Source organism: Salmo salar, chromosome 24 (assembly GCF_965601325.2).
Source record: "Salmo salar chromosome 24, fSalSal1, whole genome shotgun sequence".
NCBI lineage: Eukaryota > Metazoa > Chordata > Actinopteri > Salmoniformes > Salmonidae > Salmo > Salmo salar.
Window position 1 is genome coordinate 21,295,643 of NC_138314.1, and position 12,409 is coordinate 21,308,051.

General features: G+C 42.0%; 1 protein-coding gene across 3 annotated transcripts in view; it reads left to right on the forward strand.

Moving 5' to 3' along the window:
- The window catches only part of LOC106585608 (vinexin), a 53,995-nt gene extending 44,945 nt beyond the window's left edge, over positions 1-9,050 (forward strand). For 2 of the 3 annotated variants that reach the window (XM_014172014.3, XM_014172012.3), the window contains exons 14-20: positions 2,008-2,069; positions 3,872-3,918; positions 4,208-4,322; positions 4,419-4,544; positions 6,317-6,903; positions 7,043-7,149; positions 7,331-9,050. In XM_014172014.3, the coding sequence (XP_014027489.2) occupies positions 2,008-2,069; positions 3,872-3,918; positions 4,208-4,322; positions 4,419-4,544; positions 6,317-6,903; positions 7,043-7,149; positions 7,331-7,392 (1,106 nt within the window). In that variant the 3' untranslated portion in view covers positions 7,393-9,050. The remainder of the gene's footprint in view (positions 1-2,007; positions 2,070-3,871; positions 3,919-4,207; positions 4,323-4,418; positions 4,545-6,316; positions 6,904-7,042; positions 7,150-7,330) is intronic. The other variant, XM_014172015.3, reaches the window with a different exon arrangement.
- The last annotated feature ends 3,359 nt before the right edge of the window (positions 9,051-12,409 follow it).

Below are 12,409 nucleotides of genomic sequence, written 5' to 3' on the forward strand. Positions count from 1 at the left end.
TGGCGTCTTTTAATAACCTTTACTGCAGTAGGCTAAATCAGGGTCACACAGAGTGTTTCTTGGTTGTCTTAAACAAATCTGGAAACAAAACAAAAAAGAAGACACCTGTACCGTGTCAGATATAGAGTTGAAATGTATTACATTTTGAGTTTACATCCCAATATTACACTTTATATACATCACCGATGACTGAAATATAACAAAACTGTTTGACATAGAACACTGGATGTTTTATTATGAAATCATGAGAAATATGAATAACACTCCACCCTTGAGGCCACTAGGTCATTTGACTACAGGAAAAGGCTACAATAACATGCATTGAACAGGAGAGGGTCCGTTGAATGTTTACATATCTTCCCACTGGCTTGATATAATTATACTCTTAAAGAAACAAAAGCTGGATTGGTAGGCTTTACAAAATATACTGATAAACATTGTGATTCTGCTACAGGTCATGTAAAAGGACCCATGAGCACCAACATGTGAAGTTCATATGAGCATGTCAAATTGGATGTCAAATGAAAGCTAAGAGTCAATATTTTAGAGAAATTAAGGCATATATACATTTTTTTCCATTTTCCATTCCAAGAATTTGGAATAAGCAAAGGCTTTGATTTCTTGTCAAAGAGATGGAAAAGGGGTCTTAGAAAACATCAAACAAAAATGTATTTCAAGGTACTAGATATACATCAAAACACAATAATTTTGAAGTAAAGACGACTGCCAACTAATACCAATACTTATAATTCGTTTAGAATATTTTTTTTGCCTTCTGTAAGTTTAAAAAACATTGCCTTGTGCCTTCAAATTCCGTTACCAAAAACCCACAATCTTGAAGATATTTTCTAATTTATCTCCCTCATGAGGAGGGAGGACAATGGAAGTTCACAGAAGTAAAAAGTGAAGGTAGACCTTTCAATTGGTTATAGTGTTTTTACTGATATCAATTTTGTTGATGAATTAAGTGATTAAAACTCAAAATTCTGTTACCAAATCTGTAACAGCATTTCGGGAAAAATCGGTAATGGAATTTCTGCAATTTGAATAGGCTACAATCGGAAATCATAGTCACAAACCACAGTTGGGCCACCTGCTACTGTCCTCCCTTCCACTAGCTTACTGTTATGTTCAGCTGATAACTGTTTTATTTGTCTTTCTGTCATCTGGTGGTGACAGAACTCTCTCCAATGATGTCTCCTCTCCCGGCTCTTACTCACACCTACCCATGAACCCCCTCTCTTTCCATTTACTGTAACAAGCATACTCACCCACTGAGCACCGACCAACACCGAACGTCCATGGACATTGAAACGTAGTTGAAATTTGGTCAGTCCGTCCTGGCCTTGATTTTAACGTCAACGGACGTAATTTTTTTGTCTTAATTTGCCCCAAACATAGATGTCCATGATTGGTTCAGATTTTGTCCGGACCAGACCAAATCTGAACCAATCATAGACGTCTGTGTTTCACAAGTTTGGACAGCACAGCACCATACAGTAAAGAGAAGTTTAGTACAGAAAAGTAAAGTTTAGTACAGTACAATCCTGTACTGTACTGTAGAATAGAGTGAAGAGTACAGTACACAGTAGAGAACTAGAGTTGAGTACACTAATGTACTGAACTATACTCCACTTTACAGTACTGTATTGAACTCTACACTACTCTACTGTTATGTGCAGTAGTTTTTGAAAAACATGGTCATATAAACAACTGAGGGAGATTTACCAAAATTCTGTAACCAAACGTTGTATCTGCACAGTTCTTCCAGTATGTGTTTTTGTCAAATGTTAAGTGTAAATGGTTAAGTGTAGTCCTTGTGCATAGAGTTATATGGTTTGTTAAACTTTGAAATCAATGGTTTTTGTTTGGCATACATTTTAAATAAAACATCTGAGTCTCAGTGCCATTCGGTTACCGTGGAATGCCCTACACCAGTTTGACCCATCTGTCTTGTTTCCTCACTAACCCCTGTTTTTCTCTCCACCTCCTCATGCTGTTCTACAGTAGAACGCCTCTCCCCTGCACCTGAAGCCATGGAGTTCCCACCCAAGAGATTGGAGAAGCAGGTAAATGTATTTCTCTTTCTTGGTTATTGGGATATCCAACCTCTATAGGTAACTGTGTTGTACACAATGTCAGAACGTTTTGGAAAAAGTAGCGATCATATTTGAGGAGTGAGGTTCCTTGCAGTAGGCTTTTGTGCTTTGTAAGGAATCTGTATTTATGAACATACTTTTGGCCATGTAGTGTATGTGGATACCTGCTCATTGAACATCTCATTCCAAAATCATGGGCAATAATACCCCCTTTGCTGCTATAACAGCCTTCACTCTTCTGGGAAGGCTTTCCACTAAATGTTGGAACATTGCTGCGGGGACTTGCTTCCGTTCAGCCACAAGAGCATTAGTGAGGTTGAGCACTGATGTTGGGCGATTAGGCCTGGATCACAGTCGGCCTTCCAATTCATCCCAAAGGTGTTCAATGGGGTTGAGGTCAGGGCTCTGTGCAGGCCAGTCAAATTCTTTCACACCGAGCTTGACAAACCATTTCTGTATGGACGTCGCTTTGAGCACGGGGAATTGTCATGCTGAAACAGGAAAGGGCCTTCCCCAAACTGTTGACACAAAGTTGGAAGCACAGAATCGTCTAGAATGCCATTGTATGCTGTAGCATTAAGATTTCCCTTCACTGGAACTAAGGGGCCTAGCCCGAACCATGAAAAACAGCCCCATACCATTATTACTCCTCCACCAAACTTTACAGGCACTATGCATTCGGGCAGGTAGCGTTCTTCTGGCATCTGCCAAACCCAGATTTGTCCATCGGACTGCCAGATGGTGAAGTGCGATTCCTCACTCCAGAGAATGTAATTCCATTGCTCCATAGTCCAATGGCAGCGAGCTTTACACAACTCTAGCCGACAGTTGGCATTGCGCATGGTGATCTTAGGCTTGTGTGCGGCTCCTTGGCCACAGCAACCCACTTCATGAAGCTCCTGACAAACAGTGATTGTGCTGACGTTGCTTCCGGAAGGCAGTTTGGAATTCGGTAGTGAGTGTTGCAACAGAGGACAGGGGATTTTTACTTGCTTCAGTACTTGGAAGTCCCGTTCTGTGAGCCCTACCACTTCACGGCTGAGCCATTATTGCTCCTAGAGGTTTCCACTTCACAATAACAGCACTTACAGTTGACCAGGGCAGCTTTAGCAGGGCAGAAATGTTACAAACTGACTTGTTGGAAAGGTGGCATCCTATGACAGTGCCACATTGAAAGTCACTGAGCTCTTCAGTATGGGCCATTCTACTGCCAATGTTTGTCTATGGAGATTGCATGGCGGCGTGGTCGATTTTTATACACTTGTCAGCAACGGGACTGGCTGAAATTGCTGAATCAACTAATCTGAAGGGGTATTATACTTTTGTATAATTTGACTGATTTTAATTCCTTCCAATCACTGTGTTGCATTGGCCAGGAGTCTGCTCTCTGAGCTGAGTTGTTTTGAGGCTGAGCTGGACTCGGACATCCAGGACCATTTAATATATTTTTTTTTCATTTTTACCTTTATTTAACTAGGCAAGTCAGTTAAGAACAAATTCTTATTTTCAATGACGGCCTAGGAACAGTGGGTTAATTGCAGATTTTTACCTTGGGGATTCGATCTTGCAACCTTTCGGTTACTAGTCCAACGCTCTAACCACTAGGCTACCAGCCGCCATGTAGTATATTGTTTTATTGTCTGTTAGCTGAACTTGCCCTGATTAGGATCTTGCTATAACTATCAACAACTGTAAGGAGAAAGATGCCTGTGCCCTTGTGAAAAGCAAACTTCCTTTCCATCTTGCCGATAAACTGTTTTGTGTTTATGTAGATGAAAGCAGCACGAGCCAAGTTCACTTTCCAGGCTCAGTCACCCAAGTGAGTTATAATGCCTACTGATCGCCTGCAAACCATTTGCTCTCCCACACATCCGTTGAACAATATTGTCAGTAAAAAGAAGCACACATCGTAATTATATCACATTTAGGACGGCCAAATGTAATTGTACTAAACCGTTTTTCTCAGCAAGCCCAATAACGTAAATGTTAATACAGAGTTACTAGAAACAAACCCTTCCAACAGAGGATTACAAAAAAGCAGAACTCTTCCTTTAATCTAATAGATGTCCATCGTGCCATAGTTTGACCTTTTTTTCTCCTCTTCCTAGGGAACTGTCTCTACAGAAGGGGGACATAGTTTACATCCACAGGCAGGTAGACGCCAACTGGTTTGAAGGAGAGCATCATGGAAGAGCCGGTATCTTCCCCACAACCTATGTGGAGGTTGGTGTGAATCCATCGAACTTCTGAGCATGGATCTTATATGAAGTGCTCCACATGTCATTCTGAATCTTACCCGTCTCTCATTTCTGCCCCCAGATTGTTCCTCCTACAGAGAAGCCCACGCCCATCAAGTCTCCAACAATCCAGGTGCTGGACTATGGAGAGGCAGTGGCTCTGTTCTCCTTCAATGCAGACCTGCCTGTTGAGCTGTCCTTCCGCAAAGTGAGCATCCTACGATGTACTCTTTAGGACGTTGATTCTCATTTTCAATCTTTAATCATTTACAGTATTGTACCTATGCCGTATTTCTCACATTGCATGGGTTTAATTCACTGAGATACCCTGCAACATTGACACAGAGTTTCCCCTACGAAACCACTTCCCAAGCAGTGGTGGGAAGGGTAGTGGTTCCCATAGACTTCCAGTCAACGAGCCAACGACTATCCATTTAAAAGTGTGTCTCGGCAGAAATATACAGTGCCTTTGGAAAGGATTCAGACCCCTTGACTTTATCACATTTTGTTAAGTTACAGCCTTATTCTAAAATTGATATTTTTTCTCAACAATGTACACATAATACCCAATAATGACAAAGAGAAAACAGATTTTTTGAAATTTTGCACTAAAAAAATCATAATAATAACCTTTCAGTGTTTACATAGGTATTCAGACCCTTTGCTACGAGACTTAAAGTTGAGGAAAGGTCCATCCTGTTTTCATTGATCATCCTTGAGATGTTTCTACAACTTGATTGGAGTCCACCTGTGGTAAATTCAATTGATTGGACATGATTTGGAAAGGCACATGCCTGTCTATATAAGGTCTCACAGTTGGCACTGCATGTCAGGAAAAAAAAACAAGGTATAAGGTCAAAGGAATTGTCCGTAGAGCTCTGAGACAGGATTGTGTCGAGGCACAGTCGGGGGAGAAGGGCCTTGGTTAGGGAAGTGACAAAGAACCAGATGGTCATTCTGACAGAGCTCCAGAGTTCCTCTGTGGAAATGGGAGAACCTTCCAGAAAGACAACCATCTCTGCAGCACTCTCCCAATCAGGCCTTTATGATAGGGTGGCCAGACGGAAGCCACTCCTCAGTAAAATGCACATGACAGCCTGCTTGGAGTTTGCCAAAGGGCATCTAAAGACTCTCAGACCATGAGAAACAAGATTCTCTGGTCTGATGAAACCAAGATTGAACTCTTTAGCCTGAAGCCAAGCGTCACGCTTGGAGGAAACCTTGCACCATCCCCACGGTGAAGCATGGTGGTGGCAGCATCATGCTGTGGGGATGTTTTTCAGCAGCAGTGACTGGAAGACTAGTCAGGTTCGAGGCAAAGATGACTGGGGCGAAGGTTCACCTTCCAACAGGACAATGACCATAATCAGACAACCAAGGCAATGCAGGAGTGGCTTTGGGACAAGTCTCTGAATGTCCTTGAGTGGCCCAGCCAGAGCCCGGACTTGAAGCCGATCAAACATCTCTGGAGAGACCTAAACATAGCTGTGCAGCAATGCTCCCCATCAAACCTGACAGAGCTTGAGAGGATCTGCAGAGAGGAATGTGAGAAACGCCCCAAATACAGGTGTGCCAAGCTTGTAGAGTCATACCCAAGAAGACACGATGCTGTAACTGCTGCCAAAGGCGCTTCAACAAAGTACTGAGTAAAGGGTCTGAATACTTATGTAAACCTGTTTTTGCTTTGTCATTATGCAATATTGTGTGTAGATTGATGAGGGAAAAATACAATTTAGTACATTTCAGAATAAGGCTGTAAGGTAATAAAATGTGGAAATCATCAACGGGTCTGAATACTTTTCGAAGGCACTGTATATATACAAAACATTATAACATTTCTTGCAGCAGTGGCAACAGTTTAGCAGTGGTAGGACACCACTACTAAATTGATAAAGGGGAAACACTGGACGACTACTGTACCTGATATCTGAATGATACTTATGTCTTGAACCATATCTGTCCTCCAATCTCTTGTCTAAGGGCGAGGTGATCTGTGTGACCAGGCGTGTGGATGACAGGTGGCTGGAGGGCCGGATCCCAGGGACCAGCCGGAGTGGCATCTTCCCCACCAACTACGTCCAGGTTAACAAGTTACCCCGCACCAAATCATCCTCTGATGACTACCCTGCATGCCCCATGTCACCCACATCCCCAGAGCCAATGAGTCCAGGACGCCCTCTACACTCACCTTGTTCGCCTTTGACCCGCTCGCCTCTGAGTCTGACCCCCCCCACCCGCAGCCCTGAACCAGGATATTCCCCCCTGAAGCCGTCCTCACCCATACCCCATGGGGCTGTAGCTTCCCATTCACGTTCATCCCCCCAGCCCTCACTATCCAAAAAAGCACCCAATCCCTGGCCACACCCCACTTCTGGGCCTGCATTCCCCACCACCCAGAACAACCACTGGGGAGGAGCACACCCGGCTTTGCACAACTCCATTGGCAGAGCTGTTTCACCATCCAATCAGATATCACCATCTGCCCACAGGGGAGGAGCAGCCCCGACCAATATCCCCAAACCACAAACGACCAACAATGCTGGCTCAACAGTGATGCAGCACCAACCGTGAGTAAAAAAATCGAATCAATCAAAATGTGATTTTATAATACATAATTGAGGTAGTGTCTCTCATTCTTCATTGCCACAGTCTATTAATCTTGCCCAAAATCAAATCCAAAACCCTGGCCTGTGCTCTCTCACTCAGATACAAAGCAGTTTACAACTACAGACCACAGAACAAAGATGAGCTGGAACTGAGAGAGGGGGACATAGTACAAGTGATGGAGAAGTGTGATGATGGCTGGTTTGTAGGTAAGGAATTTTCACAAACCTTACATTCAGAAGACAAATGAAGTGCGCCCTCTATTGGGCATCACATGACATTACAAGTATGACTTCAGATGACTGGGTTTAATTTTCATACAGTATTTGTAAAGTGTACAGTATGAGAGAACAACCTTTTACTTTATTATGTGCTCTGCTCTTTCCTTAGGTACGTCAAAAAGGACACATGCCTTTGGGACTTTCCCAGGGAACTATGTGACACCAGTGTAACTGCTTCACTCTGCCTGTCCACTCCACAACCACTTGGGTGGTGGACAAATTTAGACCAGCTTGCTTTAACCAGCACATCACATCACTCCAGCAGCCATATGATCAATCCCTGACCCCAACACCCCATGTCCTCCCCCTTTCACCAACCTGGTTAAGTCAGGTCTGCATGTTCACGTCAGCCAGTGATCACAGCTGTTGGCCAGTGTGGCGATGGAGGCTGGAAGACTGTGTTGTTTTGACTCCTCACCCCCAGCATGTGTGTTCCATCACTGAATAGACTTGGAGTTTTCACAGACACTGCTTGATTCGGATAGAATGAATGCTGATGATGATACTATTCCAGGTGTAAAGAAATAACTTTGTCCTTATTGACTACAATCATTTATTATGGTGACAACTCAAATGACATTCCTTCAGTACATTTAAGCTACTGCTTTTATACAGCAATGGACCTCCTGCTATCCTCTTACGGAGTGTTCTCCTTAACACGCACCTGCTCCTCTTTGCCACCCAAGTGCCATCGCAGACACAAATGCCAGAGAATATAATTAGTGTGACATTCTCTGTAACGTAATGACATCATGAATGTTGCCTTTGAAATGTCTTCCTCCACTTTGATTTCAGATCTATAAAAACGTCCTGTGTGTGTCCAAGGCTCCACCACAACACTGATATGACCGTCCAATATACATGAAGGGATCACTTACTCTATTATTTTGAACAATGCCATCAAAGATTTGTTGCTTAGTTTTGTTAAAAACAATTGTTAAAGCCTGTATAAGTACTGTATGCAGCAGAGCAGACAATGTATTCAGGTCCTTCAGTGTGTTATTGTTAGCTACTTATGTATTTAACAAAGCACACAAGTAATGATTCAGCCATTTGTGCAGTTTGTATTTCTGTTGAGAACAGGAAGTGTTGAGTGTCAAAGTGGAAGTTGCATAAAATGGAAGAGAAGAGGAGGTATCTTTATCAAATCTGTTGACATAACCCCCAAGTGAATGCAACATGGAAAGTCTTGACAAAACAGAAGTGGAGTAACATCAATTGTATCAATTCAGTGGAACCTCTGCCATATTTAGGCCATGACCCATGGGATAACAAAAAGAGATGCCTCAATTTGCTTCACTTTGGAGCACAGATCTTTTCTAAAACAAGAATCCTACAACAAACCCACAATGGTGTTCAAACATTTCAGAAGGACAGAACAGTAAAATTGACCCGCAGATTGATTCCTAGGGCTACTGTACATTTGATTTGGTAGCTAATTTCCACTGAAAACTGTTTGTTTACTACTGTTTCTATAATCTGCCGTTTCTATAAACAAATGTGCTTTTACATATAAATTAAAAGAGCTAATCAGAGGTGTGCATACAGTACAAGTGTAACCAATGGAAAATATATGGTAAGCAATTAAGCAGTCCTTTCATTTATTAACTTTTATAAACCCCTATTATGATGTTGCCAACTGAAATGTTTCTCTGCTTTGTTCATTCTTACCATTGTAAAACGCCTTTTCTAGCAACAAAATGTACTGGGTTTTAACTATGTATCAGATAACAAATATAATATATTTCCTTTAATACCAAGCAATTTCTCATTATCTATGATATACACTATGTAGTTCAAATAAACCATACAGAATGATGATAAAACTGTTTTGATGTGTAACTCAAATTGATTCCCAAGTTGTTTGACATTAGTGAAGTAGCCTAACCTAGGCCTAACTCTATTTAGTTCATAAACATGAGTTCACAGTTCAAACCCAGGATGGCGTGGAAGCTCATAACTGGAGGACTATCATAGAGATATATAGACAGATAGATAGAGGACCTTAGCTGGATATAACCCGTTTTAGCATGGACATTGCCATTGAGGGCTTCCACCATTTTAAAGTTGTCAACTGGGTGGGGATTCCTATGGGCTGGGAACAATCAGCCAGTGATCAGAGCATTGTGTTCTTCAAATTGTGTTGCCTATGGTTTGTCAACGGCTTTAAGCTATATCACCGCCATCTAGTGGTTACAATAAATTAATGACACACACGTTTTGATTCAGGACTGCAGGTGGTAGTAAGCACTGCAGGTGGTAGTAAATCACCAATATTAGCTTTATGCATTTTTCAAACAAAATAACATTTACTACTTTAAAATGGAGATTCCTGTCACAGAAGCCATAAAGGCACAAATACAAAGATGAGTCCTCTATCTATGAGGACTGTCTATTTTATTGCAAAGTGTGTCCAGAGAGGAAGAGGTGAGAGGGTTTACTCTGCCCAAGATCTGTCCACATTAAGCAGATCATTCATTATTAATCAAGAGAGGCGTTTTTGTATGGGGGGCAATGAGAGAGTGTCAAATCTAGTCAAGATAAAAATGAATTGCTATTTTGATACGTGAGACTTATTTGATATAATATACGTTTTGAAATGGTTAGGTTGCTAGGGGTGTATTGATATGTGTGATGCACATTACATCCTGGCAACTTTGAGAAAAAATACTTCATATCAGAGTTGTCCCTGTTGAAATTCGAGACGGTCTATGCATATTCATTAGGCTAGCATAACATCTCACTCTCCGTTGAATACATGTGGTTGATGTTAACGCCCATAATAGAATATTGAAAAACGTATTCAAACAACGAGATGTATCCATCAATCCAAACAAAGGAACAGGCGGGACTTTGACGGCCCACCATTTCGCTCTGTGGACAACGAATCCATTGTTAGGATGGAGACACAAGCATCTCGTCATTATATCCCGTATCTCTGGTGTGATGATGAGCCCAGAGGCGCACTTGACTATGGCACCATTTCCTCTTCTCGAGTTGTGAAAGACAGTTGGACATTCTCTGATAAAATATGTAGAATACTTTATGCCCTACACTGAAAACATGTTGAGTGATTTTCATTTCAGTTATTTTGCAGACACTCTTATCTAGAGCAACTTACAGAAAGTAGTAAGTGCAAACATTTTCATATTTGTTCATACTGCTCACTGGTGGGAAACACACCCACAACCCTGCCGTTGCAAGTGCCATGTGCTACCAGCTGAGCCACACGGGGTTTGCAGCCTTTGTTGCCATTAATGGCCATTAGTTGATTAAGCCTACATGCATTGATTGCAAATGCTGTTTTCAGTGGTGGTTTTGCATGTAAATCTTGTTGGGGCAAACCACAAAAAATGTTTTTAGATGCGTGCCAGCAAAGCCGCTACACAACACTAAACAATATATTAATTGCACTATAACGGTGACAAACGGTGCCCACAGGGCCTACATAAAGCTGTCCCAACAGCAGAGCTTTCTTTTCAGCACCATGGAGTGAATCCTTACAGTAACACTGCCACACCTGGCTATCTTCAGAGCCTTGTGTGGCAGCGAAACAGTTCATTCAGCCTCATTTACTGCCTTTTAAAAAACATAGCTGATATGGCTGACTTACTCAAATAAATGTTGTTTCTGTTGACAATTGAGATGTACAAACTATGGCATAAGGGGACGACAAGCGAATAAGAGGCAATCCGTAATTTCGACATAAATGAGCGAGCTAGGATGGACGTAGTCAATATAACTATTTGCTCAGCACTTTTGAAAGGTACAGCGACAGAATTCAGAACATTGGCCGTTCTTACATTATTCTCCCTGTATACCAAGTCAGAACCGTAGGATAAATAAAGAAGGCATATAAGCAGACAACAAAAGCTCTTACAATATTCAATGATTACATTTCTTTAAAGGCTACATGTGCATCAAATGATTAGGGTGAGGCATATGGGCTACTAACAGTTTACTACACCCACTTAGTATTACATTCTTATCTACAGTATACATGTCTCCCTGGCATATTGCATCATTTATGCAGCAGCATACAATACATTTTTGACTCACCTTGTTGTCCTGTACTCACTTGAACTGGAAGGTGTTGCGGCGGTCCTTCGTGGGCAATTTCTGTCATGAAACTTTGTAATCAAAGTCTGGCAATCCCGGGATTTATGGTGCTTTCAAGACAACTGGGATCTCTGAAAAAAACAAGGTCAAATCATGAAGTCAGTGATCTTCAGGTTGGAGCTGTAGAAAAGAGGCCCGAGTTCCTGACTTGGAATTCCGAGTTAGATGACCATATTTTCCCAGTCGGAGCTTGTTTTTTTCTGAGTTCCCAGTTGTCTTGAACTCACTGAAGTCTGAGATTTCCCAGTTCCGAGTTTCCAGTTGTTTTGAACACTGCAGAAGTCATGCTGGATTGACAGCGTGGCCAATGTATTCAACCTTTTATGGCCCATGATGTTGAATGTTTATCCTTTTAAGCTTAGAAAAGAGACCCTTAAACCCAGACTTGGACCACAAACCCACTCCACTGAATAGCAGGCTAGTGATTGATGGTGAGATGGCGCCGACAGATAGGGCAGCCGTGCTTCTAGCTCCTAAGCAACTTTGCACCATTTTTTTTGTAAGTGTTATTTCTTACATTCTTAGCCCAGAAATGATTTTGTATTATTACATATAACCTGAAATAACTTCAGGATATCAGAGCGGTGGTAACTCACCAGCATTAGCAGCATTACAACCAGGAATACGAATTTCCCGAATTGGATCCTTTGTTTGTACACCCCAGGGAAATGTAACTATTCCAGAGGCTGATCCAAAACACCGCTGGCAGAGAAGAGGTATTTGGAGTAAACTTCTAGTCCGACTCAGGAGGCACGCACACCATCCACTGCTTCTGAGTATATTACTTGCTAATATTCAGTCTCTGGATAATAAAGTAGACGAGCTCAGGGCAAGAATCTCCTTCCAGAGCGACATCAGGGATTGTTACATACTCTGCTTCACGGAAACATGGCTCTGTCGGGATATACTGTTTGTGTCCGTACAGCCAGTTGGGCTCCAGTTCATCGCGCAGACAGGAATAAAGATCTCTCCGGGAACAAGAAGGGCTACTCATGGTGTGATTGTGATAACATACAGAAACTCAAGTCCTTTTGTTCACCTGACCTAGAGTACCTCATAATCAAATTCC